The sequence below is a fragment of the Orcinus orca genome, chromosome 1 (assembly GCF_937001465.1).
Source record: "Orcinus orca chromosome 1, mOrcOrc1.1, whole genome shotgun sequence".
NCBI classification, from domain to species: Eukaryota; Metazoa; Chordata; class Mammalia; order Artiodactyla; family Delphinidae; genus Orcinus; species Orcinus orca.
The window spans coordinates 168,643,925-168,671,681 of NC_064559.1; the positions used below are offsets into that span (position 1 = coordinate 168,643,925).

General features: G+C 46.3%; 1 protein-coding gene across 3 annotated transcripts; it reads left to right on the forward strand.

Moving 5' to 3' along the window:
- The first annotated feature begins 1,265 nt into the window (after positions 1 to 1,265).
- ECHDC2 (enoyl-CoA hydratase domain containing 2) lies at positions 1,266 to 27,619 on the forward strand. Of its 3 annotated transcripts, none has more exons than XM_033435496.2 (10): positions 1,266 to 1,508; positions 14,611 to 14,678; positions 14,749 to 14,836; positions 17,269 to 17,355; positions 18,192 to 18,284; positions 19,712 to 19,771; positions 19,987 to 20,174; positions 24,607 to 24,657; positions 26,081 to 26,128; positions 26,990 to 27,619. In XM_033435496.2, the coding sequence occupies exons 1-10, from the start codon at positions 1,376 to 1,378 to the stop codon at positions 27,065 to 27,067; spliced, it is 894 nt and encodes a 297-aa protein (XP_033291387.1). In that variant the 5' UTR covers positions 1,266 to 1,375; the 3' UTR covers positions 27,068 to 27,619. The 3 variants fall into 3 exon arrangements, with proteins under 3 accessions (XP_033291387.1, XP_033291389.1, XP_004273891.1); XM_004273843.3 differs by having other exon boundaries at positions 1,267 to 1,508; positions 19,715 to 19,771; XM_033435498.2 differs by lacking the exons at positions 14,611 to 14,678; positions 14,749 to 14,836.
- Positions 27,620 to 27,757: the final 138 nt, after the last annotated feature.

The window sequence follows — 27,757 nt, forward strand, 5'->3', positions numbered from 1 at the left end:
ATCCAAAAATGGGCAGAAGACCTAAATAGACATTTCCCCAAAGAAGATATACAGAGTGCCAACAAACACATGAAAGAATGCTCAACATCACTAATCATTAGAGAAATGCAAATCAAAACTACAATGAGATATTATCTCACACCAGTCAGAATGGCCATCATCAAAAAATCTAGAAACAATAAATGCTGGAGAGGGTGTGGAGAAAAGGGAACCCTCTTACACTGTTGGTGGGAATGTAAATTGATACAGCCACTGTGGAGAACAGTATGGAGGTTCCTTAAAAAGCTACAAATAGAACTACCATATGACCCAGCAATCCCACTACTGGGCATATACCCTGAGAAAACCATAATTCAAAAAGAGTCATGTTCCAAAATGTTCATTGCAGCTCTATTTACAATAGCCCAGAGATGGAAACAACCTAAGTGTCCATCATCGGATGAATGGATAAAGAAGATGTGGCACATATATACAATGGAATATTACTCAGCCATAAAAAGAGACGAAATTGAGCTATTTGTAATGAGGTGGATAGACCTAGAGTCTGTCATACAGAGTGAAGTAAGTCAGAAAGAGAGAGACAAATACCGTATGCTAACACATATATATGGAATTTAAGAAAAAAAAAATGTCATGAAAAACCTAGGGGTGAAACAGGAATAAAGACACAGACTTACTAGAGAACGGACTTGAGGCTATGGGGAGGGGGAAGGGTAAACGGTGACAAAGCGATAAAGAGGCATGGACATATATACACTACCAAACGTAAGGTAGATAGCTAGTGGGAAGCAGCCGCATAGCACAGGGAGATCAGCTCGGTGCTTTGTGACCGCCTGGAGGGGTGGGATAGGGAGGGTGGGAGGGAGGGAGACGCAAGCGGGAAGAGATATGGGAACATATGTATATATATAACTGATTCATTTTGTTGTGAAGCTGAAACTAACATACCATTGTAAAGCAATTATACTCCAATAAAGATGTAAAAAATAAATAAATAAAAATAAAAAGAGGCTCCAAGAATTAAAAAAAAAAAAATGCTAAAGCCTGGGCTTCCCTGGTGGCAAAAAAAAAAAAAAAAAATCTGTTCTCACTACCTTAGTGTCCGGCTTTCTTTATCTTTGACACTAGTCACTTTTATATCCGCGCTTTACAGATTGACGCTTAGAGAGGTTGGCAGCCTTGTCCAAAATCACACAGCAGAGCTGGGCTTTCTCCTACCCAGGTCTTCCGGTCTCCAAGAGCCTCAGAGAGCCGCGCCGGCCTCTCGGCCCATAGGCGGCGCGGTTTACGAAGGCCTGGGGCTGAGCGGCAAGCTTTCAGCCGGAGAGGAGCGGGTGGTGGAGGGGCCGAGAGGCACCTTCCCAGACTGGTCCGAATGCTGCGCGTCCTGACCAGCGCCCTGCGCCTTCCGAGCCCCCGGAGGCCCCTTGAGGCCCGTGGCTGCGCCGCCAATCTCGCGGCCGCAAACCGCGAGATCCAAGTGTGCGCTCTGGCGGGTCCAGACCAAGGTAAGTGCTCTGTCCTGGGAGGCCCGGGAGGCGGCTGGGGCGAGCGCTGGCGGGCTGTCCGAGGCCCTCCCGGCGCCTGGCACTACTGCCGGGGCGAGACCCATGACCAACGCGGCCACTGCCCCGGAGCAGACTGAAACTGATCTCGGAGACAGCAGTGAACGGTCCTGAAGAGATCTTAGTTCCCTGCCCAGGAATTGGACCTGGGTACCTGGATGAAAACCAGGAATCCTAGCCAGTAGACCACCAGCGAGCGGTTAGAAGCTAGAAGCAAAGTGGCCCTGGCTCTTTCCCCCATTTGAAAGCAAGAATGTTTCACGGAGGCAAAAACTGTAAAAACATGTACAAAGTTTATTATTAGAGACACAGCACAACATGGGAGCGCACACAGAGAAGCAGTTTAAGTCAGAAGCTAGGCAGAAATACACAGAGAGAAAGACTATGGGCTTCCTCTAATGAGGAGCACAGTAAAGAGGTGATTTAAATTACTTTATAGGACAGTCCTTCCAGGTCTTTGTTTACATTTGGCCAGTTATCTTGTTTCTTTTCCACACCTGACCTGCCCTAGGGCCCTCCCCAACACGCGTGCGCAACTTTTTGCTAAGATGGATCCCACCAGAGGCCTGTGGGTGCATGTCCACACTTATTATGGGGTGGCACCTCCTCCCTTTTTGACCCCCCACGGAGCCTTCCTGCCCATGTGTAGACAGGGAAGTTTTCCTTGACCTCAGGAGTGGTCATCTTATCTCTTTCTTCCAGCAGAGCTCAGCTTCTGCCACTAGCTTTGTCCTAAGATTGTCTGGGTGAGAACAAAGCTTCAGTTTTACTCCACTTGACAAACGCCAGCTGTCTGGCCCAGGGGCCCATCTATATCCTACCTCAAACCCCCCCTGAGAGACGTGGACCCCTCAGAAATCTTTATTGGGAGGATGAAGGGCAATGGTCTGTCTTCTGTAGCTTCTGCAGGCTGGAAAGGGGCTTGTAGACCCTACCTAGTTGGGGTCACGGAGCTCTCGCCCTACCTCACTAAGGGGTCCCAGGGCGACTTCTGTTGTTATTCCGGCAAGATCTGTTCCGAGGAGTGGCTGGAATCTCTGCGTCACCGTCATCTTGATGTGAAACTATTGTAATCTGGAAGAGACAAACTTAACAAGTAGATTAAAAAGGCAGGAGCGGGCTTCCCTGGTGGCGCAGTGGTTGAGAGTCCGCCTGCTGATGCAGGGGACACGGGTTCGTGCCCCAGTCTGGGAAGATCCCACATGCTGCGGAGCGGCTGGGCTTGTGAGCCATGGCCACTGAGCCTGCGCGTCCGGAGCCTGTGCTCCGCAATGGAAGAGGCCACAACAGTGAGAGGCCCACAAACCACAAAAAAAAAAAAGGCAGGAGCCACAGTGAAAGAATTATTGTAACCAGAGGCCCAAGCAGGAGTAAGAACCAGGATACATTTGGTAGCATTCCTTTAACTGTGGTCCAGATATAGTCAGCACTTAGGTTACCCTGTCCAAAGGAATGAAGCGTTAGCACGGTCATATATCTTTTGATGTTCTCTTTTATTAGCCCAGTGTGACTGATGTAGGTGTAACAGACTCAGAAGTAGTTGGAAGAGTGACAACCTGAACATTAATAGACAAAATAGGTCTCTTTTTTTTTTCCGGAGAACAAGCCTGAATCCCAGTCTAGACCTGGCACTTCGAGGAGACTTGTAGCCAGTAGGTTTTAACTTTTGATGCGGTATTAACATATAAACCAAAGCAGTTGTCACCATTAATAATTTTAGTGTTTCTCTAGGTATGAGAAGATGCAAGAATTGGGGCTTATAAAAATCCTTACCTGAAAATATCTAACTATCTGAAGGCCTGTTCTGCCAGTTTTTCCCGGAGCACAGAATGCCTGATTCCTGATCTCCACCCTGTACTCCTTTCAGGGGGGTGTTGAAGGTCAACAGCTGCAGCAGCTCCTGATTTAATCTTTGCTGAGGCAGATGGCAAGTGCCAGTTTCCAGTCGGCAGGGTCCCTTCATGGCCATAAATTTGGCCATGGTTTGGGGGGCATTTCATGTCCATTTTGTCCCACAGCGCTAGGAATGTTTATTTCCTCCGCTGATAGGCCACACAATGCGTTGTTACTGGACTAGGCCTCGTTAGTGGTACCCAAAAGTCTCTGCACCACCTGAGACTAGTCTAGTCTCTTATGGTCCAGGAAAATATTCCCTCTTGTTGCTTTTTCCCATACCTAGAGTTATACCATTACAATCATTGATCTTATATGGGACTATTATTTTATCAGAGGCTCATATTTGGTAATGTAAGAAATAACAATTTTGATAAGGCTGCTCAGAACCCAACGGTCTCCAATTTCTGGAGGGACCAGGAAGAAAGAAAAGAAAAACGTTTTAATTTTACCCACAGGTGTAAATTACCAAATTGTTGTAAACCATAATTAGCTTGAGAAGAAGAGATTCTTTACATCTGAAAAACAAAGATTAAAAGCTAGCAATATGTCAGACAAAAAGTAATAAAAGAATTATAATCATATTTAGCAGTTCATTTAATCCCATGTAATTAATTTTTGTTGTGAGTCCAGTTTTTCTATTAATTTTGTTAACCTTGCCTGATGATTGAGAATGCTAGTGACAGTGATAGTTTGTTTGTTTGTTTGTTTTTTTGCTTTTTTTGCAATACACGGGCCTCTCACTGTTGTGGCCTCTCCCGTTGCGGAGCACAGGCTCAGCGGCCATGGCTCACAGGCCTAGCTGCTCCGCGGCATGTGGGATCTTCCCGGACCGGGACACGAACCTGTGTCCCCTGCATCAGCAGGCAGACCCTCAACCACTGCGCCACCAGGGAAGCCCCGATGGTGATAGTTTTAAGAAGTTTCTGAAGTTTTTGTTAAGGCTTGTATGATTTATCCAGTGAAGTGGGTGTCTTGACCACTGGAGATTGTAGAAGGTATACCACAAGTGGAAAACACTTTTTCTTTTTTTTTGGCCGCATTGGGTCTTTGTTGCTGCACATGGGCTTTCTCTAGTTGTGGTGAGCAGGGGCTACTCTTCATTGCAGTGCATGGGCTTCTCATTGCAGTGGCTTCTCTTGTTGCGGAGCACAGGGTCTAGGCGTGCAGGCTTCAGCAGTTGCAGCACACAAACTCAGTAGTTGCGGCATGCGGGCTCTAGAACGTGTGGACTTGTGGCGCACAGGCTTAGTTGATCCACGGCATGTGGGATCTTCCCAGACCAGGGATCAAACCCGTATCCCCTGCATTGGCAGGCGGATTCTTAACCACTGTACCACCAGGGAAGTCCCAGAAAACACATTTTTAATCTTTTATTTTTTTCATTGTGAGGGCATTAACCCTCCAGCCAAGGAAGGCTTTAACCCATCAAATTAAAAAATGAGGTTTGTCAGGGAGCCGGGAAGAGCCAAGCGGCCATCTTGGATTTCCCATAGCCCTGTTTCATCTACAGTCATTGTTTATCCATTTTATTTATTTATTTTTTAATAAATTTATTTTATTTTTGGCTGCATTGGGTCTTCGTTGCTGGGCACAGGCTTTCTCTAGTTGCAGTGAGCGGGGGCTACTCTTCTTGCTGAGCGCGGGCTTCTCATTGTGGTGGCTTCTCTTTGTTGTGGAGCAGGGGCTCTAGGCACACAGGCTCAGTAGTTGTGGCTTGCAGGCTCTAGAGCACAGGCTCAGTAGTTGTGGCGCACAGGCTTAGTTGTTCTGCAGCATGTGGGATCTTCCCGGACCAGGGCTCGAACCCGTGTCCCCCACATTGGCAGGTGGATTCTTAACCACTGCACCACCAAGGAAGCCCCTGTTTATCCATTTTAAATTCTCTGACTTAGGAGTAGACCACTGCCATACTACAAGGACATCAGGATGGCAAAAGTCTGACAATGAGGGGTTAATCTTTGTAGAAGCAGAATGAACTTTATCTACATGTGCCATAATCTTCACAGATCATTGTGAAATAATATTTACTTTAACAAAGTTAACAAAAGAGTTTAAAAACAAATATAAACCACTTAAATGCAAAGAAATTCACACAGTCTATTATCAAAAGCAGCATTCCAAGAAAACTTTGTTCTCTTATTTATTTATTTATTTTTAGCTGTGTTGGGTCTTTGTTGCTGCGAGCGGGGGCTACTCTTCATTGTGCATGGGCTTCAGTAGTTGCAGCACGCGGGCTCAGTAGTTGTGGCTCACTGGCTCTAGAGCACAGGCTCAGTAGTTGTGGCACACAGGCTTAGTTGCTCTGCCGCATGTGGGATCTTCCTGGACCAGGGCTTGAACTCATGTCCCCTGCAATGGCAGGTGGATTCTTAACCACTGCGCCACCAGGGAAGCCCAAAACTTTGTTCTCTTAATAGAGAGAGAGAACCAAATTTCAGTCTGGTACCAGCTTACTGTTAATCACAAAATTTATTTACCTAATTAAATTTAATCTAGTCTTAATCAGTCTTAACAACATACAAAATTCTATTCTCAAAGTTCCTTTTTCACAAACCTTTTATCACCCCTTGGATCCATATTAACTTGTCCCATTTTTTCCCATCCATAAACAATCAGCTCTAGGACAAAATTATTTTCTTCTTTTATTTTTTTTAAAAACAATAACAACAAAAAAATATCTCCAGTCTTTATATATTTACTTGCTGACAACAAATATCCTACTTGCTTTACACACTGAAATGCTTCCCTTGTCACTTTAGTAGCTTTGATTACATATTATAATTTTTAACCCTTAAAAAAATCTTAACTTCTAGTGAAAAGCAAGAAGAAAGCAATTGTGAACTGCTTGTCATATTGGCATTCTCTGATTAGCAAACTTAAGAGCATATTGATTAGCAAACTTAAGAGCATATTGATTGAGCATTGTTGGGTTTTGTTTGTTCAGTTGGTTGGTTTTATTTTGTTTTGTTTCTGTTTGGGGGTAGTTTTATTTGCGGGGGTGGTGCTGGGGGGCGGTGGTTGAACTTTGCATTCAGTGGTGTTATTCACACTCCACAGTCTGCTGCCTGTTACCATCAGGGCAAGGTCCTTCTCTTGTCTTTACTTTCACCCCAGTCCAACCCCTCTAACCTTCCCTGTGTTTTATGTAGCATTGTTTGTGTCCGAGTTTTAATTTACACAGAAGGCACTATTCTAGACATCTCATGTTTCTTCCTTTTTCCCACTTGATACTAAGTTTTAAAGAGCTGCTTTGCCATATAAATCTGTTCCTTGCTCCCTGCTGTTGTATACTACTCCCTAGTGTGCATCCCCCACTTTTGATGGACATGTAGGGGCTTCCAGTGTCCGATTACATCACTTGGTGAGAATTCTCTGGCCATGTGGGATTGCTGGTGTTAGACAATACCCCTTACTCTCATGCTTAGTTCACTGCCAAACTGGTAATGGCGCTTGCCTTGAAATAATTATAGTTATTCTCCCAACTTTACAGATTAAGAACCTGAGGAATAGAGAGGTTAAGCAATTGGAACCAGCTCTGATTTCAAAACCTGTGTTCTCAACTATTAGGTCATCACTACCTCTTCTGGTAATTCAGTGACTCAAAACACAGACTTGTACATTAGTTAAAAAATTACCACGGGTCATAGACCTTAGGGCTCACTTGTACAAAAGGGGAATTTTTTATCCATAAATAACAAGCATCAGGAGATTAAGCCTCTGCCCCTGCCAGAGGGCATACGGAAGGAATGAGATAAGGAAATCGAGGAGAAGCAGTGGAGGAGGCATGAGGAGGGGACCCACACACGGGAGAACCACCCCACCACCCCGTTAGAAGCCACCCGTTCTGCCTTCCACTTGGCATGATGTCACCAGAGCACAGTCACGTTGTGCCTGTTGTCCTTGAAAATGGGATTGTTAACCCACTCTTGGTTAACTCTTGTTAACCACTCTTCACTCTTCCTTATGGCTCTACTCCAGCTCCTTAGCTGGATGTTCAAGTTTCTCCACCACAACCTGACATTGTCACCTTATCTCTTCTACCCATGTGTTTGTTCATTTCAAGCTGTCCCACCTCAGTGTTTTGTTCTAACTATGCCCCTGACTTGGGTCCTCTTCTTTCCTCTCTACCTTTGTAAATCCTTCTGGAATTACACCCCCCCACCATTGTCCTTTTACATCCCTTGTGTCTGGACTTGTCTCCCTCATCAGTTGTTAGCTCTTTGAGAGTGAGAATTGCTAGCTGGGTCCAACTATTAACTTTGGCAAATTCTCTTCTTTTCTGGGCCTCAGTTTCCCCTTCTATATAGTAAGGGATTGTTAAACCAATTGGTCTCTATACTATCTTCCAGTAGTTTCTATTGACTCCCACCCACATCACCTTGTGATTCAGACCATCTCGTCAGATGTGACTCTAGGTCATCTGCTAAGGAAATCAAATCATCAGCCAGTGGCATGAGGGGGTCTGGTAAGAGTAGAGAGGGTGCAGTGCACTACTGGGGCCCAGCAAGGGCAAGGTTCCCAGAATAGGGGCTCAACTAAGAAGTCAGGGACCATGGCTGAGTCCTCTCTATTTCTCTGGGGCCTGGCATGTGGTAGTACAACTTGCACATTGTCAGGTGAATGAATTAAAGCCAAAGACACCCTGTCTGGCTCCTCAGGGCTCATGTGGGGCCCTAGACTTTCCCCAGCTTCTGTGCATCTTCCCCACTCACAATACCCACAAACTATGTTTAAGCACTTGTGGGCATTATCTCTTTTAATCTTCATTACAACCTTTTTAGCATTTCTATTTACAGATGGGGAAAGTGCAGGTCAGAAGGGTAAAGTAATTTGCCCAAGGCCATGAAGCTGGTATGTGACTGAGCTGTGACTTGAGCCAAGCACCACATTTACATTCTGAAAGAGGGAAATAGAGATGAAATGTGGGAGAGAGTCAGCCAGAGAGAAAGGAAAGACAGAACAGGAAAGCAAAGAGAAGAGAGGAAAGTTTATGTCAATCCCAAGACGTCATGAGTGTATTAGTTTTCTATTGCCATGTAACAAATTACCACAAACTCTATGCTTAAAATAACACACATTTATTTTCTCATAGTTTCCGTAGGTCAGAAGTCCAGGCACAATTTAGCTGGGTTCTCTGCTTCAGGGTTTTAGCAGGCTGCAATCCAGGAGCTGGTGGGGGCTGTGGTCTCATCATAGGCTCAACTGGGGAGAGGTCTGCTTCCAAGTTCCTCACGCTGTTGGCAGAATTCACCTCCTGTGGTTGTAGTACTGAAGTCCTGTTTTCTCGCTCTTGGCCAGGGGGCCACTCTTAGCTCCTAGAGGCTGACCACAGTACCTTGCCACACAACACTCTCCATAGGTCCACTAGTTTCTCTAGTGTATGCTAGTAATATAGAGTCTTATATACATCATAACCTAATCACAGAAGTAACATCTCATTACCTTTGCCATATAATTAGACCTAATCTTACAAGTGATATTTTATGACATTACCTGTATTTTCTTGGTTAGAAGCAATTCACAGGTCCTGTCCACATTCAAGGGAAGGGGATTATGCAGGATGTGAACATGGGGGCCACTCTAAGGTCTGTCTGCCACAATGACCTTGGACCTAGACTGTTCTCCTCAACCCTTCTGATGTGGTTTCTCTGTATCCACCAGTTTCCCTTCCCCAAAGTTGCAGCATTTTCTCATCTGGAGAGGATCTTTGGGACATCTGAGTTCCTCAGTGGGACCTCCAGGCCTGCTGGGTCAAAGAACTCTATGAAGGTTTCTGGGGAGGCTAAAGAAGCCCACCTAGCCTGCATGTTACAGTTCTCTGTCCTGGACCACAGTTCTCTAACTGTGGCTGGAAACCCTGTCCCTTGAGAGCCCTGAAACTTTCATTGGCCCTTCTCTGTGTCTCAGATCAACTCACACTGAGAATGCCATCTTAATAAATCCTGTTTGTTCTTCAAAGCTAAACACCCTGAGAGAAAATAATAAGGGGGCTTTGAAGCCCAGAGGATTGGTAAACACTCCTCTAGTCCATCCTGACACTTTACAGGATGGGAAATGGCCAAGAAGGCATAAGAGTATTTGAGCCCCTGCCCAGAGCTGTTCTCTCTTCCCCACACCTGACCCAGATTTGGCAGGTGAGTTGAGGCCAGAGTGAGATGCAAGAGCCAGATGGTAGGGGGTCTTTGGGGTGGTATTAAGGATTTAGTCTTAATTTTGATGAAAAGGGAAGGGAAGAATATGGTCAGATTTGGGTAAGAAAGATGACTGTGACCCAGATGAGGGAACGAAAGTGGAGGGGGAAGGGGAGGCAAGACTGAGGGCTGAGGGCCAGTTGAGGGATCCACGTAATAGAAGAAAGAGCCCACCAGGTTAGTGGCTGCAGGGAGGGATGTGAGCTGATAGGTATGAGATCTAAGAGGTTGAACTGGCCGCTTGGGAGACTAAGTAAACTTCAAGGGTGAGGAAGACGGAGGCAACATGACAGAACTCTGAGTTGATATGTCATTCGCTCACCAAAGGAGCAGGAGAAAGAGTGATCATTTCTTGACATGTTGGTCTAGATGTCAAGTGGGCAGCTGGGTATTCAGGCTCGGAGCTCAGAGGAGAGCTGGCCGGGTGCGCAGGGCAGTCCTGAGTGTACAGGAGGTAGGCACACGGGAGGCATGAAGGAGAGGGACAGATGAGCAAGTGCAGCCCTCCTGACTCTTCTGCCTTGCCTCACGCTGCTCTCCCTTTGCTCTGAACTCCTCCAGTTCTGGAAGACACTAAAAGGTGGCACAATGTCCCCCCCCCCCCAAAAAATATGCCACATTGGTATAGGGATTTTTTTTTTTTGAGCTAAAGGCACTTGAAAAACACAGCAGATGCAAGAAGGGCATTCTAATCTCCCTTTGCTTACTGAAAACAGGAGATTAAAGACTCCCACGTGAAAGATGCCCTCCCTGAACCTGGAGAAAAGAAACATTCTTCTACTGGGAGCTGAAGCCAAGAGAATTCTGTACAAACAGACAACTGTGTACAAACAGGCCTTATCTTCCTTTAGCCTCCCACATAGTTAACTCTTCCACAACTGACATTCCTTCTTCAGCCTACTATAAAAGCATGTAGGTTCTACCGTTTCTGGGGGTTTTCATTTCCTTTTGAGGGCTCTCATGTTACATTAAACTTATACAAATTTGTGTGCTCTTCTCCTCTTAATCTGTTTTATGTTGGTTTAATTCTCAGGCCCAGCCAAAAAACATTAAGAGGCCCAGCTCTACAAACCCTATAGTACCCTGCTCTGCTATACTCAGGGCCCTCATCTGTACCACTCCCTCTGTCTGAAATGGGCTTTTCCCCCGCCACACACACACACACACACACACACACACACACACACACACACACACACACACACACACTTTTGCCTGCCTGACTCCTATTCGTTCCTCAGCTCTCAGCTGAAAGGTCACTTCTTCCTCTGGGAAGTCACTGCTCACCTTCTACACTAGGGGCCCCCTCTGCCCACTCTATACCACTCACCTCCTTGTCCTTTTTCCCCCCATGTTCTCATCACAAATAGTAATTACTGGCTGAATGTCTGTCTCCTCTGTAGACGGTAAGATCTAAGAGGAGAGGGACTGGGTCTGCTCTGGCCTCTGACATCAGTGTCTGGTACAAAGGCCAACATGTGTTAAATTCGTAATTGTACAAATGACTGAATAAAGTGATCCTGGATTGACCTTTCAGGAACTTCAACCTTAAAAAATTGAGTACTCTCATAGAGAACAGACTTGTGGTTGCCAAGGGGGAGGAGGGGGAGGGGGAGGGATGGATTGGGAGTTTGGGGTTAGCAGATGCAAACTATTATATATAGAATGGATAAACAAGGCCCTACTGTATAGCACAGGGAAATATATTAAATATCCTGTGATAAAACATAATGGAAAAGAATAGGAAAAAGAATATATATATACACACACACACATATATCTGAATCACTTTGCTGTACAGTAGAAATTAACACATTGTAAATCAACTATACTTCAATAATCTTTTTAAAAAATTGAGTAGTCTCTTAGTAGTATTTTTCCCATCATACCTCACTCTTCAAATGAAAATTTTTACCTATTCTCACCTTGCTCAAATGCTTCCATCTATGAGCTGCCATCTGTAATCCTATAGTACTTCATGTTCTTACTTTACTTATGACCTCACGTTATCATTTACTTGTATTAGGCTGTAAGCACCCTGAAGACAGGGGCTGTTACATAACTTACAACTCCCACAATTTATTATATATCATAGTTGTTCAATAGATATGTAAGGGGTTTTCTTCATAGCCAATACTTGGTTTTTATTTTGTCTTCTTAGTTTTAGTCGTTGTACTGGGTGCTATGCTTTTCTTAAACTCTTATTTATTTGATACTAATAAAATTAAACATCTTTTCATGTGCTTATTGGCCATTTGTATGTCTTCCTTCTTTCATGGAGTTACCTTTTTGTAAGAGTTGGGGCTTTTTTTGTGTGTGTGTGGTTCGCGGGCCTCTCACCGTTGTGGCCTCTCCCATTGCGGAGCACAGGCTCCGGACGCGCAGGCTCAGCGGCCATGGCTCACGGGCCCAGCCGCTGCGCAGCATGTGGGATCTTCCCAGACCGGGGCACGAACCCACGTCCCATGCATCAGCAGGCGGACTCTCAACCACTGCGCCACCAGGGAAGCCCGAGTTGGGGCTTTTTAAGTGAAATATAATTGACATATTAGTTTCAGATGTACAACAAAATTCGGTATTTGTATACATTGTGAAATAATCACCACAGTAAGTCTAGTTAAGATCCATCACCACACACAGTTACATTTTTTTGTATGTGATGGGAACTGTTCTTTTTAAAGTAATTTTACTTTATCTTTGGCTGCATTGGATCTTCGTTGCTGCGCACGGTCTTTCTCTCTAGTTGCGGCGAGCGAGGGCTACTCTTCGTTGCGGTGCATGGGCTTCTCATTGCGGTGGCTTCTCTTGTTGTGGAGCACCGGCTCTAGGCACGCGGGCTTCAGTAGTTGTGGTACACAGGCTCAGTAGTTGTGGCTCGCGGGCTCTAGAGCACAGGCTCAGTAGTTGTGGCGCACGGACTTAGTTGCTCCACAGCATGTGGGATCTTCCCGGATCAGGGCTCAAACCCGTGTCCCCTGCATTGGCAGGTGGGTTCTTAACCACTGCGCCACCAGGGAAGTCCTGTGATGGGAACTTTTAAGATGTACTCTCTTAGCAACTTTCAAATATACAATATTGTTAACTAAAGTCACATGCTGTACATTACATTCCTAGGACTTACTTATTATAGATATATGTTGAATAAATGAATTAAGAATTTTAAAATTGGGTAGAAGAAAACCTAGAAAAGTGCAGAGGCATCATCTGAGAGGTAGGAGGAAGACCAGGAGAACATGGGGCCACAAGGCAGATATATGTTACTACACATCTGTCAAAACCCACTGGATGTACAACACTAAGAGTGAACCCTAATGTAAACTATGGATGTTGGGTGATAATGACGTTTCCATGTAGGTTAATCTTTTGTAACAAATATCCCACTCTGGTGGGGACGTTAATAGTGGGGGAGACCATGCATGTGCAGTGGGCAGGGGATTTACGGGAAATCTCCGCGTTTTCCACTCCATTTTCCTGTGAACCTAAACTGCTCTGAAAAAACTAAATCTATTAAAAAAAAAAAAAAGCCAAGGCAGAAAATGTTCAAGGAAGAGCATGTGTATTGTCAGCAGAGTTAACCGTTGCGGAGCCTGGGACCAGGATGGAAACATGTCCCTTGGTTAGTGATGTGGTTACACTGGTCACTTTGGTGAGAATGGTTTCTGCTGAGTGACGGGGTGGGAGCTAGATTGGAGAAGGCTTAAGTGAATGGAAGGCAAGAAAGTGATTGAGTACAGAAAACCCTTTCAAGAAGCTTGACTGTCGCGGGTGAAAGAATATCACACGGGTAGGGCAAACGTTATTCTCTTGCCAAAGGGGACGGAATGTGAGTGTGCTCAAGCCTCTGGATTAGTTGCTAAATTCCTGTGACAGAGGAACCTGGTCACTTGCCCCATGAGTGTCCAATCAGTGAATTCCACACTGCAGGACACCTTACAGGTCAAATGCCCCAGGTTCTTTAATAAATAACTTCTGGTTTTTTCCTTATTGTTATTTTTTTATTTTTATTTTTGGCTGCATCGGGTCTTAGCTGTGGCACCCGGGATCTTCATTGCGGCGCGGGCTCTTCGTTGGGGTGCACAGACTTCTCTCTAGTTGTGGCGCGAGGGTTTTCTCTCAAGTTGTGGCGCGAAGGCTCCAGGGCGTGTGGGCTCTGTAGTTTGGGGCACGCAGCCTCTCTGGTTGAGGCTCGCAAGCTCAGTAGTTGTGGCATGCTGGCTTAGTTGCCCCGTGGCATGTGGGATCTTAGTTCCCCGACCAGGGATTGAACCCATGTCACCTGAACTGGAAGGCGGATTCCTTACCACTGGACCACCAGGGAAGTCCCAACAAACAACTTTTGAGGGAAAGACAGGACTAAAGGCAGAACCTGAGGATTTTAACAAGCTTTTAAAAGACACATCACTATTTTTGAAAATTAGCAAGTCTAAACTCTGAAGTCTAGAGATGCACATTTGTGTGATAAAACTAAAGAAATGCATGGAAGTGATCACCATAAAAGTCAAGAGAGTTGTTACTTTTGGGGGGAGGAGGGAACAATGAACGAGTCAGAGCATACGAGGAGGTTTCTGGGTGGTGATATTATTATAACTCATTCAGCTCAAGAGGAAGAAGTCCGGCTATGGAGAAAAGAATAATGGAGAGATACGTGAAATTGAAGAAGGGGTGTGTGGGGTGTGTGTGTCTCACAATGGCAGAAGCAGGCAGGAACCACTGTGGCAGTCATTCTTGTCCCTCTCCCCATGTTGCTCCAAGGTTCACAAGCCCTTCTACTTCCTCTGTGAGGCAGAAAGGGCAAGAGTTATTCTCCCCATTTTATGGTTGGGAAAACTGAGGCCTGGGTGTGTGAGACTTGCCCCAAGTTACACTGCTCATTGAGGGTAGAGGTGCCCAGATCCCAGGCCCCAGCCCAGGAGTGAGCAGGGCAGCTGGCTCACCCAAGGCTGCCCTGTCCCCTGCAGGAATCACTGAGATTTTGATGAACAGACCAAGCGCCCGCAATGCCCTGGGAAACGTCTTCGTTAGTGAGGTGAGAAAGGGTGGGCACGAGGGTGGGCTGGGGCTGGGTTGGGAGGTATCTGATGGAGTCTCCTCTGCAGCTGCTGAAAGCTCTGGCCCAGCTGCGGGAGGACCGGCAAGTGCGTGTCCTGATCTTCAGAAGTGGAGTGAAGGGTGTATTCTGTGCAGGTGGGTTTCCTTTCCAGCCCCTATGCCGCGGCTCAGCAGGGCTCCCCCCGGCCTGCAGGGCATTTGTGGGGGGTGGGGTCCTTAGGTCAGCTCCAGCACAGGACTCATTATTCCCATTTTAGAGATGTGAACTCAGCGGTAAAATTCCTTGCCTAGGGTTACACAGATAGTTAAGAATTCAGTTTGAACTTGGCCTCTCTGATCCCCGAATCCTTGTTCTTCCTGCTGCACCACGCACTGTTCTGACCCTTCACTGAGGAAATGAGGAAGCTGAGTCCAAAGACATTCACAAGGTCTGTGGCCAAGATGGGACTCTGTGCCCCTTTGCCCACCTACAAGATCTCAGTCCATCAAAAAAAACTCTTCAATGTCTCTGCACCATTTGGTCCTCGCCACGCACTTCATTTCAAAGATGAGAAATGCCGCATCCAGGCCCACAACAAGCAAATGAATGAGAGCTGAGCTGAGCTAAGAACTGGCACTGGGGAGGTGGGAAGAGGCTGTGGAAGGCTAGGGTGGGAGGAGCGTGATGCTTAGGAGTTTTCAAGGAGTTATGGCTCAGTCCCTAGGTCTCAGCTGTCCAGATCACGGCGACCAGCTCGGGGTCTGCCATGGCAGGATAAGTATGTGGACCAGTCTGCCTGACCCCGCTGCCCTGGCTGAGGCCCTCCTCCTCCCCTGGCCTCTTCCTCTGGCTCCACCTCTGTCTGACCTCTTCTATCATGGTCACTTCATGCCCCTGTTAGCCCCACTCCTCACTATCCCAGCTAAGGACAGGGAAGTAGGGGGGCTGCAGGTCTGAATCTGCCCCTGACTTGCTCTGGAACCCTGGGCTAGTCCCTGTCCCTCTCTGGGCCTCAGTTTCCCCATCTCTCACTGAGGGGCTGGAACTAATCAAAGACTTCCAAGGGCTCTCCCAACTGACTTTTGGATAATCTAAGACTTGCGAAGACTGTATTCACCCCTTACTCCCGCCTCAGGCCCCTGCCATCTGGCCTTTGATGACGCCTCCATTGTCACTACTCTCACCAAGGTCCCTGCCCACCTCCATGCCACTGGGCCCTGCACTCAGTTCTCATCTTACTTGACCTCTCAGCCTCCTTGGACCCCACCAACCCCTTCTGTTAAAAAAAATAATTATACAGTGATGTATGTCAATTATTTCTCAATAAAACTGGAAAAAAATAACTAACAAATTTTTATTTTATTACTATTTAACAGTTTTTGAATTGTCAAATATATATATTACACAAAAATTTACACCTTAATCATTTTTAAGTGTAAAATTCAGTGGCATTAAGTACATTCAAAAGGTTATTCAACAATTACCACTGTCCATTTCCAGAAAATTTTCATCATCCCAAATAAACCTTATACCTATTAAGCAATTCCTCCCCATTCGCCCAGCCCCCGGTAACCTCTGTTCTACGTTCTATCTTTACGAATTTGCCTATTCTAGGCACCTCATACAAGTGGAATCGTGTATTTGTCCTTTCATGTCTGGCTTATTTCACTTAGCATAATGTCCTTCATGTTCATCCATGTTGTAGCATATTGCAGAATTTCTATCCTTTTTAAAAACGAATATTCCATCTTATATATATATAAATTTTATATATATATATATTTATTTTCCACATTTATTTTGTTTATCCATCTGTTGATAGACCTGGGTTTGTTTATACCTTTAGGCTATTGTGGTTAACACTGCTATGAACATTGGTGTGCAAGTTATCTGTGTGAGTCCTTGCCTTCAGTTCTTTGGGGTATACACTTAGGAATAGAATTGCTGGACCATACAGTAATCCTACGTTTAACGTTTTGAGGAGCCACCAAAATATTTTTCACAACAGCTGCATCATTTTGCATTCCCACTAGCAATGCATCAGTGTTCTCCACATCCATGCCAACACTTCTTTGTTGTTGCTTATAATCGCCATCCTAATGGGTGTAAAGGGGTATCTCATTGTGGTTTTTATTTGCATTTCCCTAATGATTAATGATGTTGAGCATCTTTTCCTGTGCTTACTGACTTATCGTCTTTGGAGAAGTATCTATTCAAGTCCTTTGTCCTTTGTGGGTTTTGTTTTTGGTTTTGTTTTTGGTTGTAGGAAGTCTTTATATATCCTAGATATCAATTCCTCACCAGTTATATGATTTGCCAATATTTTCTTCCATTCGTGGGGTGTCTTTGCTCTCTTTGATAGTGTCCTTTGATGCACGAAAGTTTTTAATTTTGATGAAATCCAGTCTATCTTTTTGTTGTTGCACCTCTCCTTTTTTTGACCACCACCACTCCCCGCCCCCGGCTTCCCTAACCATGTTTTCCCGGTGTTTCTCTTTCCTCTCTGGCTGCTTCTCTTCAGATTTCCTTTGCTGGATCCTTTGACAGCCTGGGAGGTAGTAACGGGTTGTCACCCTTGCATCTGCAGGTGCAGACCTCAAGGAGCGGGAGCAGATGAGTGAGGCGGAGGTGGGGGTCTTTGTCCAGCGGCTCCGAGGCCTGATGAATGAGATTGGTGAGGGTCCTGGAGTGCGGAGGAGGAGGGCATTCCGGGGCCCTGCTGGTCCCAGCCTCACCCCACCCACCACTCTACTCTAAAGACAGAACAGTTTCTGTTGTGAGCTCTGTGGAGAGACAGATGATTGGGTGGGGGGGGGGGGCAGGGGCAGGGAACAAGGAATTCTACAAGGGGGAGGGTGTGACGAGGGTTCAGAGGGCATTTCTCCCAAAGGGAGCCCTGGCTTCTCAGCCTTTGTGCCCTGCTCCTTATGACCCCCAACCCCTGTGCCCTCAGGGTGCAAGCCTGGCCTTTTCAGAGTCAGGTTTCACCAAGCATGCTTTCAGGCTTTGACAATGGCTGTTCTTTTGCCTGGAATATCCCTCCTTGGCCATCTGAACTTTCTACTCGTTCTTTAAGACCACCAGTGCCTCCTCCTCCAGGAAGCTGTCCCTGATCCATCCTCCAAGCTTCCTTTATCAGAGCACTGATTCCCTGGGTCATCATTGCCTGTTTACAGGTCAGCCTTCCCCACGTCTGATTCAGTTGTGTTCCCAGCACTCAGTATGGGGCTTGGCACACAGAATAAGAAGGGAGTGCAAAAAGGCTGGTCCCAGGGAGGCCAGCAGGAGATTACCCTGCCCATCTCCCCACTCCCGATCCCCAGCTGATCACACAACTCTCCCCAGTAGGAAAACCAACTTCTAAGGTAACCTGGCTGAGGTACCAGGTAAGGTCCCCAAACCTGGGACCAATGAAGCCCTCTGTCCCAACCAGTTAGCTCCTCCCCTCCCTGAGACACTGTCCTGGTCCTGCCAGGGCCTCGCAGGCTGAGCCTTTCTTCATCTCCACAGCAGCCTTCCCTGCGCCCACCATTGCAGCTATGGATGGGTTTGCCTTAGGTGGAGGCCTGGAACTCGCCCTGGCCTGTGACCTCCGAGTGGCAGGTACTGGGCACGGGGAGAGGTGGGGTAGGGTGGGGAAGGAAGAGTGAAACAGGCTAATTCTGGGGATTCTGCAGTCAGCCACTGCTCTTGGCTTTCCAAGCAGCCACAGAACTAAAGGCAAGGTGGGGGACAGAGAGTTCAGGCAGCAGCTGGTTCCCCTCCTGGCCTGGCCCGACTGCGGCAGTACCCATCCTTCTCAGTCAGCTGCCCTCCGCTCAGGACTGCTCCCACCAACCCCAGAGCAACTGCTAACATGACAGCAAAAAGAACACAGAGAGGGAAGGCTGGGGACAAAGACTAACTGTTCAACCTTCCAGTTCTGTCCAGGCCAGCTTTTTCAATCACGTTTTGAGCAAAGGTGAGCCATGGGGGCGGTCTGTCACCTGCCCAGCTAGTCACAAACATGCCTGGGCAAGAACACTGCCCTCTGGTTCACTGGCACCCAAAAAGGTTTGCGTTACTAGTTCAGAGAAACTGAGCTTTGAAGAGTGGAGGGAGGGGAGGATGAAGATAATCGATCACTTTTTAACCTTCCTGTCTTGGTGGTTAGGTGCGCCCCTCCTGGAGGCAATCAGAGAAAGTCTGAGTGCCACCACGGTGCTACTCTCTTCCCCTCATTGCTTTCTCCCGCCATCCAGGAAGAACATTTTTTAAAAATGTGTAACCCCAGGCATAGAGGGAGCTTATATCTACAAGATGCGTATCGAAGAGAAGGCATCAAAATCCCAGGTCAGGTCACAGCCCCGGATCTGCTTCTCACCTGCCTATGTTTAGGGCAGCTAACTTGCAGGGTTTGGTGGATAGGAGGGTGAACATCAACTCCTCCCTCCCGTACTGCATGGTTCCGGTGGCCTGTGCTGAGGGAATTCAGAAGCCTGTGTGGTGGGACACCTCAAGGAGGGCTTGTCAGAGGAAGCAGAACTGGGGAAAGAGGATGTGGACCGGAATACAGGAAATTTTCAGGCTGACAAAAAGCTGGGAAAAATACCTGGTGGGAGCAGGAGTCAGCGACACTCTAGGCCAAACCTGACCTAAGGATGCGTGAGACAGAGAATCCATTAACTTACAAATAGGTGTCGGGCACCTTCTAGGAACCCCTTCCTTGTTCCAAGCACCATTACCTCACTTGATCCTTAGCAGCTCTCTGGAGTAGGCAGAAGAGGGGTAGTCGTCTTCTTTCCACCCATGAGGCTCAGAAAGGGTAAGAGACTTGCCTGGTTGAGTAGGGGAGGTAGGATGAGCGCCTGGGCCTGCTGGCTTCCAGGCTAGGGCTCTTCCAAAGGCAGCATCTGGGGGAGTCTGGCTGCGGCCACACCACGAGGGAAGTGGCTGGCTGGAGGAGTGAGCAGAGCCCACAGGCGGTATCTCTTCTCCTTGGGGATTGGCGCTGGAAGGTAGGGCTGGGGCTTCATTCTGTTTTGTTTAAGCAGCTTCCTCAGCTGTCATGGGGCTGATTGAGACCACCCGAGGACTCCTCCCAGGAGCAGGTAACCTCAACCCACAGCATCCATCCTTCTTTACCTGTTCAACTCCAGTCTATCCAGCATAATTCCCTACTTTCCTCTTTTGCCCTATGTTCTGGGCTCTGCCCTGCCAACCTAACTCAGTTTGCTTCTGAGAGGTCTTGGCTGACTCCCAGCCTGGGCCTTCTCTGGCCTCCCACTTCCCATGCAGATTCACCACCCCTATTCCATCCTGGCAGGAGGGACTCAGAGGCTGCCTCGATGCCTGGGGGTGGCCCTGGCGAAGGAGCTCATCTTCACAGGCCGACGACTGAGCGGGTCACAGGCCCAGGCTCTGGGGCTGGTGAACCATGCTGTGGCCCAGAATGAGGAGGGCAACGCCGCCTACCACCGGGCACGAGCACTGGCCCAGGAGATCCTGCCCCAGGTTTGGTGATCACCCAGCACAGGAGGGCCTGTGCCACACGGGATGCACGTGTGGAGAGGCCAGGGGGCAACGGCGTCTCGTGCAGCCACATAAGATCCATTTACCCAGATTTATAAAATTAACCCTCTTTGGAGTTTTAGCATCCATTCAGCCATCCAGTAAATGAAATCGGATTTTAAGTTAAAATGAAAATTACGTTCTGAGGGACTGGAATCAAATAGGCTTGAAAATCCCCAGAACAGCACTGTAAAACAAGTTCCTGAGATGATGTAAACATCCTCTACCGGTGCTGTCCACTAAGGCAGCCACTAGCCACATTATTTTAAAATTAAAATTTTAGTTTCTCAGTTACACTTGCCACATTTCAAATGGCAATAGCCACATGTGGCTACTGGCTACTGTACTGGACGGTACTGCATTAAAATGTCCCCAAAATCGAAAAAGCAAGATTCTGAAGCAGATAAAGAACTACCAGCGCAACTTCCCGACCATACTACACGGTGGAAAAGTGCTTGAAATACATGACCTAGGACGTGTTAAGCTCCATTCATTTTTTAAAATCCTCAAATAGCCTATGAGCATAGTCTCCCAAAAGGTTTAGAGACCCAGGGAGTAGGTTTAGGCCCTGCCTACATGTAATCTCCAAGTACCTGAGAGGCTCTGCTGGCTTCTCACTCCTCTAAGAGGACCCAGAGGGAGGTCCCAAGTTTCTGCAGATATGTAAGCAGCTGAAATGGAGCTAGGTTTTGCTAATCTATAATACTGACTTAGCCCATACGGAGCATCTCATCCATCCGACACAGTCCAAGGTACTTTAATAGTGTCCCAACTATTAGAACAATCCAGTTGAGCTGATTATCGCCATTGTATCTATGCTATAACAGACCCAGAAAGGTTAAGTGACCGTTCATCAAGGTCAAAGAAAGTGACTGCAATACCAGAAAGAAAAACAGTAACTGGTATTTTGGCATTAATGCTGCATAATAAAAAAACTGGTATTTTATTTTAAAGAGTGCAGAATGTGTACGATTTTTTAAAAAAACAAAACTAAATAATGCATTTCAAATACAAAAAATTACAGACGTTACAAAACGAAGTTAAAATATAAGCCTATAAAACTGTTACCCATACTCTATCATTTTAATATTAACAGAGAAAAGTATTTGAATTAATCATGAAGAGTAAAAAAGAGGTATTTTATTTTGGAAAAAAAACACTGTCTTCCTTAAATAATCCTGCCTCTTTTTATAACTTTGAGGTCTTTTTTGAGGGCAGGGACTATAAAAAACTGATAGTGAATTTGGTTTAAAAGAAAGCATTTCTTTTGTCTTCTTTTTATTGATAGTTTCATCACATATAAACGGAGAGTCTGATGCTGTTAATTTTAATGCTGTCATGTTTCTGTTATAGTTGGTCAGAAAGTCTCTGAACTAATACAAAACTCTGAATGATGCAGGATAGTAGCTAATTACACTTCCACAGAGGGGGCCTTCCAGCAAGACTTGTAGACTACAGGGCTTATCTTTCTGCATAAACTAAATAACTGGGTCTCTGAGCTTATCTCAAGATGATTCAGGCTTCAGATTTTTCAGTATATTGAAATAATGGTATTCTACTAATATAATTACTAGTATTTCAGTATTCAAAAGCAGCTTTGTATACCAAAACATGAGCATACCAAAAATTAGTACTAAAATCACTAATGCAAATGCTAGGACATTTTGATGCAACCTGAAAAATGAATCTTTAACTTCCAGCTGAGTAACTGGGTGCCAAGGATGAAAGGGTTCTTGGATGGGGTGAGCACAAAGGGTGGTGTGGTAGATGGCTGCCCTCTAGCGGACAAACTACTAAGACTAAGGAGTCAAGTGGCTGCAGAGATTAGAGCCCAGAAGAAACTGTCAATAAACACAAGGTCCACAACTTAACACTCAGATCTTCCCTTTAAATAATAAACATACCTTATCCTTTGAATATGGATTTGGCTACGTTTTCTACTTGAACAACAAAGGGATGGAACATACTGTGGCCACTGTGACTCACTGTTCTCATTTCCAAATAACATGAAATGATCAATCATATTTCTAATAATTCATACACACACACACACACACACACCCAGGGCACCCTTGAACAACACAGGTTTGAACTGTGCAGGTTCACTTATACATGGATTTTTTTTCAGCTAAATACATACTACAGTACCACACGATCTGAGGTTGGTTGAGTTCGCGGATGCAGAACTCTTTATAGGGAGGGCTGGCTCTAGTTATACGCAGATTTTCCACTGCATGGATGGTCGGTACCCATAACCCCTGGGCTGTCCAAGGGTCAACTACATATATATGTGTATATATATACACATACACACACACATACATACACACACTCAGAAACGTGTGTTTTCAACACAGTACAACATAGCTATGTAGTTTTTAATGTTTGTGATGAGAAATCAGTAGTTAAATAACATATATTCATGACAAGCAAATCAAACAGAAGAATAAGAAGGACATAAAGTAAAAATCAAAAGTAGGGTGACCCTGTTTACCTGGGGCTGTCCAGGTTCAACGTGAAAGTCCCATGTCCTAATAACCCTTCAGTCACTGGCAAACCGGGAGAGCTGGTCACCAAAACATCGCTCAACTCCCCAATCCCTCTCCCCAGACATAACCACTGTTACAGTTTGCACACTCTTCCAGAAATATTCATTGTATGTACAATATAAATTATGCACATATACTCATATCTAAATGACTCTAAATTCTTGTTAAGACGGTTTAGGGAACAAGGAACACACCTTTAGAGGCTAATCCAATTCTAACAGACATTTAAAAAACATGAAATTAAAATATGCATAGAAAAGAATTCAAACAGTATGGATAAAACAGAAAAGTGAAGTTCTCCATTCTCTTGACCCTTCTCCCCAAAGGCACATCATACCAACACCTTTTACACAAATGGAATAATATACAAACCAGTATGCACCTTTCTTTTTTACCTACTACCTTGGAGAGTTTCCCATTCCAGCACATACTTATCAACACCATTCTTTTAAACAGCTGCACTTTTTCATTCATGGTATGGATGTGCCCTCATTTAACCAGTACTCTCATGAGGAACATCACATTGCTTACATCTTTATGCTCCTGAAAAATAGCTGGAGTGGATAACTTTGTACATCTTAGTGTACTTCTGGAAGTAGATGCCTACATGGAGGTACAACATGAAAGAGCATGTGCATCTAATTTGCCAGTTCTTGTCAAACTGCCTTCCCGAAGCATTGTACCAATTTACTCTCCTATCAATTATGTATGCAAATACCTGTTTCCTAAACCTCAGCTATAATGGGCATTACCAACACTTTACAATTTACCTAGTCTGAGGTGAAAAGGAGCACCTCACTGTTCTGATTTACGTTTCTTTAAAAGTAAAGCTGAGCATACCTTGTGCCTGTATTTCTTTTCTGTGAACTAACTTTTCATACTGTTGTGAATGTTAAAAAAACATTATACCAGCTTTTTGTTACGGAAATTCTTGTCACAGTATCACAAATATATTTTCCCAGTTTTTGATTTTTGTCTTTTATTTGTGGTATTTTTCACAGTCTGAAGTCCTTCATTTTTATGTAGCTAGCTTTTTTATTTATGGCTTCTATGCTAACAGACTTTTTAAATCATTCTTTTTCTGATAAAGAAAAACTTCAAATAATACAAATACAAAAACTTCAAATAATATAGGAGGCAAAAGCACTCCTTGCCTGGAAGTGGGGCTGGGGATGGAGTGCCAGGCCTGCTGTGGCACAAGCTAACTGGAAGCAAGGCCGGTGAGGCAAAGAGATGGCCACTTGGATGCTCTTGCAAAATGCCCCCTCAGGGTTCCAACCCAGGCCTGTCAGACTCCAAAGCCCAAGTTCCTAATCTTGACCGTTTTTCACCCTACTGGGGGAAAACTTGCTCGCAGGAGAGGCTTGAGATGAGAGAGGTAGAGGAAGGGAGCAGCAGTGGGAAAGGTGACTGGGAATCAGATCTAAGCTTCAGCACTGACTCACTGGACAAACATGGCCAAGTGCTTCACCACCCTGAGCCTCGATTAAACATGGCACCATCCTGGAAGGATGGGCAGCACCATTTGACCATTAGAGAAGTCTGTGGGTGGGAAAGTATTTGGAAAATGTTGTACATGCTGGAGGGATGGATTAAATGACAAGAACCCCAGATGGTCACGATTGGGAGGGTCAGGGATCAGTTAGACTTTCTCCATTATAGAAAAGGAACATCTGCTGAGAAGTAGCAGGTACTAAAACTAACGAAACTTAACACTGTCAGTAGAACAGCTGGATCTCTGTGCAGACCTCTTCCCCCACCGTGGAGCTGTGTGCCTAACCATGAGCACTGATCCCCTCCTCAACCAAGCTGCTTCTTTTCCCTAGGCCCCCACGGCTGTGCGGCTGGGCAAAGTAGCCATTGACCGAGGAACAGAGGTGAGAGGGTTTTGGGTTGGAACCTGGGCCCCACTAAGGTCAGTGGGGTGGCTGGGAGGTGGTGCTTTCATGGCAAACAGATGGACAGCACAGCTGGAAAGAGCTCGGGAACTGGACTCTTCCAACAGACTTTGAGTCTGACCTCTCTCTTTCTGCCTTGCTTTTACCTACCTACAAAATGAGGTTTGGCCAGGTGATATTCCAAATGACATTTTATCCTCATCTCTCGCCCTTGGAGAGAGAAGGAAATTGAGGTTCAGAAAGGCTAAGACTTATCCAGGGTCCCAGAACAAGGGAGTAACAAGAACCCAGGTCTGCGTGGCTCCCAGTCCATGTTCTCAGGTTTGTGTTGGTCAGTAATGTGGCCTCGTGGACCGGGCTCAGGTGTGGGGCCTTGGCTGCAGCTAACCCATCCTAGACATCAGCTCATTCATTCATTCATCACACACTGAACCTAGACCTGAACTGGGACACAGAAATGAGTCAAATATGGTCACTGCCCCCAAGGTGGGGAGGGGGACGGACACAAATCACTAATAAAGGGTCAGGGGTACCAAGCAGACACCCTGGAGAGGTTAGAGCTGCACTGTCCATGTGGCTACTGGCTACGGTATTGGACAGTGCTGAGTTGGAGAATGTTTTCTAGAACTGGGGCTTAGGGTGGATGAGAATTCCAAAAAATAGGGAAAAGTGTGAGGAAAAATACAGAGGTGTATAAATAAGCAACTTGACAGAACAGGACGAAGGGACGAGTGAGACAACATAGCATGGAGGTTAGGGGCATAGGCTCTGGTGCTGGACCATCTGGGTTCAAAGACCTGCTTTTCCACATACTGTTGTGCCCTTAGACAACTCATTCCACCTTTCTATGCCTCAGATTCTTCAGCTGTATAGTAGGGAAAATAACCCCTGTTGGGAAAGGTACTTCTCTTAAAATAGTGCTTGTAAGTGGTAGTAATAGCAAGTACTGTGCAGTATAGGCTGGGAAGTTGCCAGGGGCCAAGTCATAAAGGCCTTAATCCTCAGGGCAATGGGAAGCCAGCAAAGTTCACTAATAGGGGTGACAGGAGGCATGGGGAGGCAGCCAGACGGCAAGGAGGGAACACTGGCTGTGCAAGCACAGCTCAGGCACACCCTCCTAAGCTCTACAGGCTATGTGTCATCCTCCCCGCTGTTCTCACAGCCCGCATTCGTCCCAGCACTATTTCACCACTGTTATGAATGGTATTCCCTCTCCAGGTAGGGGATTCCTTATCATCTCATCTCTCTTCATATGGGCTGGCATACAGTAAGCCTCAATAATTCTTTGCTGGAAGAATCCATAATCAGTAAGAAGTGGTGTAGGAAGTAGGACTAGCTGGCGCCCAGTGCTGATGGGGATGGGCAAGGTCAGGCTGATCCACGCACAACTTCTTTCTTGCAGGTGGACATTGCATCAGGGATGGCCATTGAAGGGATATGCTATGCCCAGGTATGTGTCTGCCACCAGCCCTACATGCTTGTAGCAGAAGCCGGGCCAGAGTGGGCGGCCTTAAGTACTATATGACCAATTCAGTAGGTTCCTCCCAACCCAGAGAGTCAGTCTTTGTGCCATTCCTTCCTCAGTTAGCCTGGGGTGATCCCAGGGGAGTCACACTGCTCCTCTCTGGGACTGTTTCCTCAGCCATCTAATGGTGGTGTATCCTGCTCTACTTGGGGGCCCAGAGAATCACAGAGGAACTTGAGAGAGAAGAAGAGCAGCTTATGCAATCCCTGTACCAGTGGCTACTGTAGACGCCAGGCTGGAGTGGGACATCAAAGCCTTGGTTTTCACCTGTAGGCTGTGTGTGTTCAATGGTGGGGCAATAAACCTGGGGCTGACCTATTTAGCCCCTCACTCCTGGGTGAGTCAAAAATATTAATCTCCAGGTTAACAAATAACGAAAATACTCCTAAACAGGGGGTCCTGGGACTTGTAGGACGTAGTGTGAACCAACTGCACACCAGGATTCAAAGCCAGAGTTCTTACCGCAAAGCCTAATCTATCTTCTCTACTGAGTAGCCTCATTTCTGACTGTTGCACGACACTGTGAGCTCTCTGGAGGCGTGCAAGCTGTGTGCAAAGAGAGGCTAGTGTGACAGGCCTCGGGTGCTGAAGAGGCAGCCTGTCTTCCCCAGGAGACCAAGGAGCCATCGAGGCCCATACTGTTGCATGGGCCTCCGGTGTTGCAACACCGGAGTCCAGAGGCAGCGAAAGACTTGGATTCTGTCCTTGTCATGCATTGAACAAGCTTGAGCGAGTATTGGCCTCTGGTCCTGCTCCCACAGACTAATACTCCGTATGTTGTTTCAGAACATCCCGACCCGGGATCGGCTGGAAGGCATGGCTGCCTTCAGGGAGAAGCGGCCCCCTAGATTTGTTGGCGAGTGACTTCCCTTGAACCTTACGCATGGGAGATGCACACCTTACAGGGAAGGATCCAGAAGAAAACGTGCAGCGCGCCTGCCCTCATCATTTCACCTCTCTAGGCTTCAGTTTCCTCACAAGGACGATGATCGATATAGAGTGACTGGCACGGTGCCTGGCACGAAGGTGCTGACTATGCCACCTACCGCTACCTTCATCATTCCTCACCCAGGCTAGACAATCACTGGTGTCGGGTTGGCTTTGGAGAATACCTGTCTCTCCCTAATAGAACGATCAACTAAGGACAAAACAGACCCCTCTGGGCCTTTATATCGCTGGCACTCAAGCCTGACCTCTGCCTCTCAGTTATTAGGTGCTCACCAGAGATGAGAGGAGGTTGTAAGAACCACCCTCAACTGCCCTGTTTCTTCCTCTGTACAACAGAGATAATAAGGAAACCCTGGCAGTGGTTGAATAGGCCCAGCTCTCTGCCAGTTACTCACTGTGTGCCTCAGCCTCCTCATCTATAATGAAACTGTTGGGAGGACTAAACAAATAATAAAACGCCTGATGTTCAATAAACGTGAGTTATTATTCATGTACAGTGTTCTTCTACGAACCAGATGAAATCACTGCTGTGAAAACCTTTTGTAAACTGTAACGTGGCAGGCAAATCTTTGATGGAGCATTAAATAGCTTTCAGGAGTGCTGAGA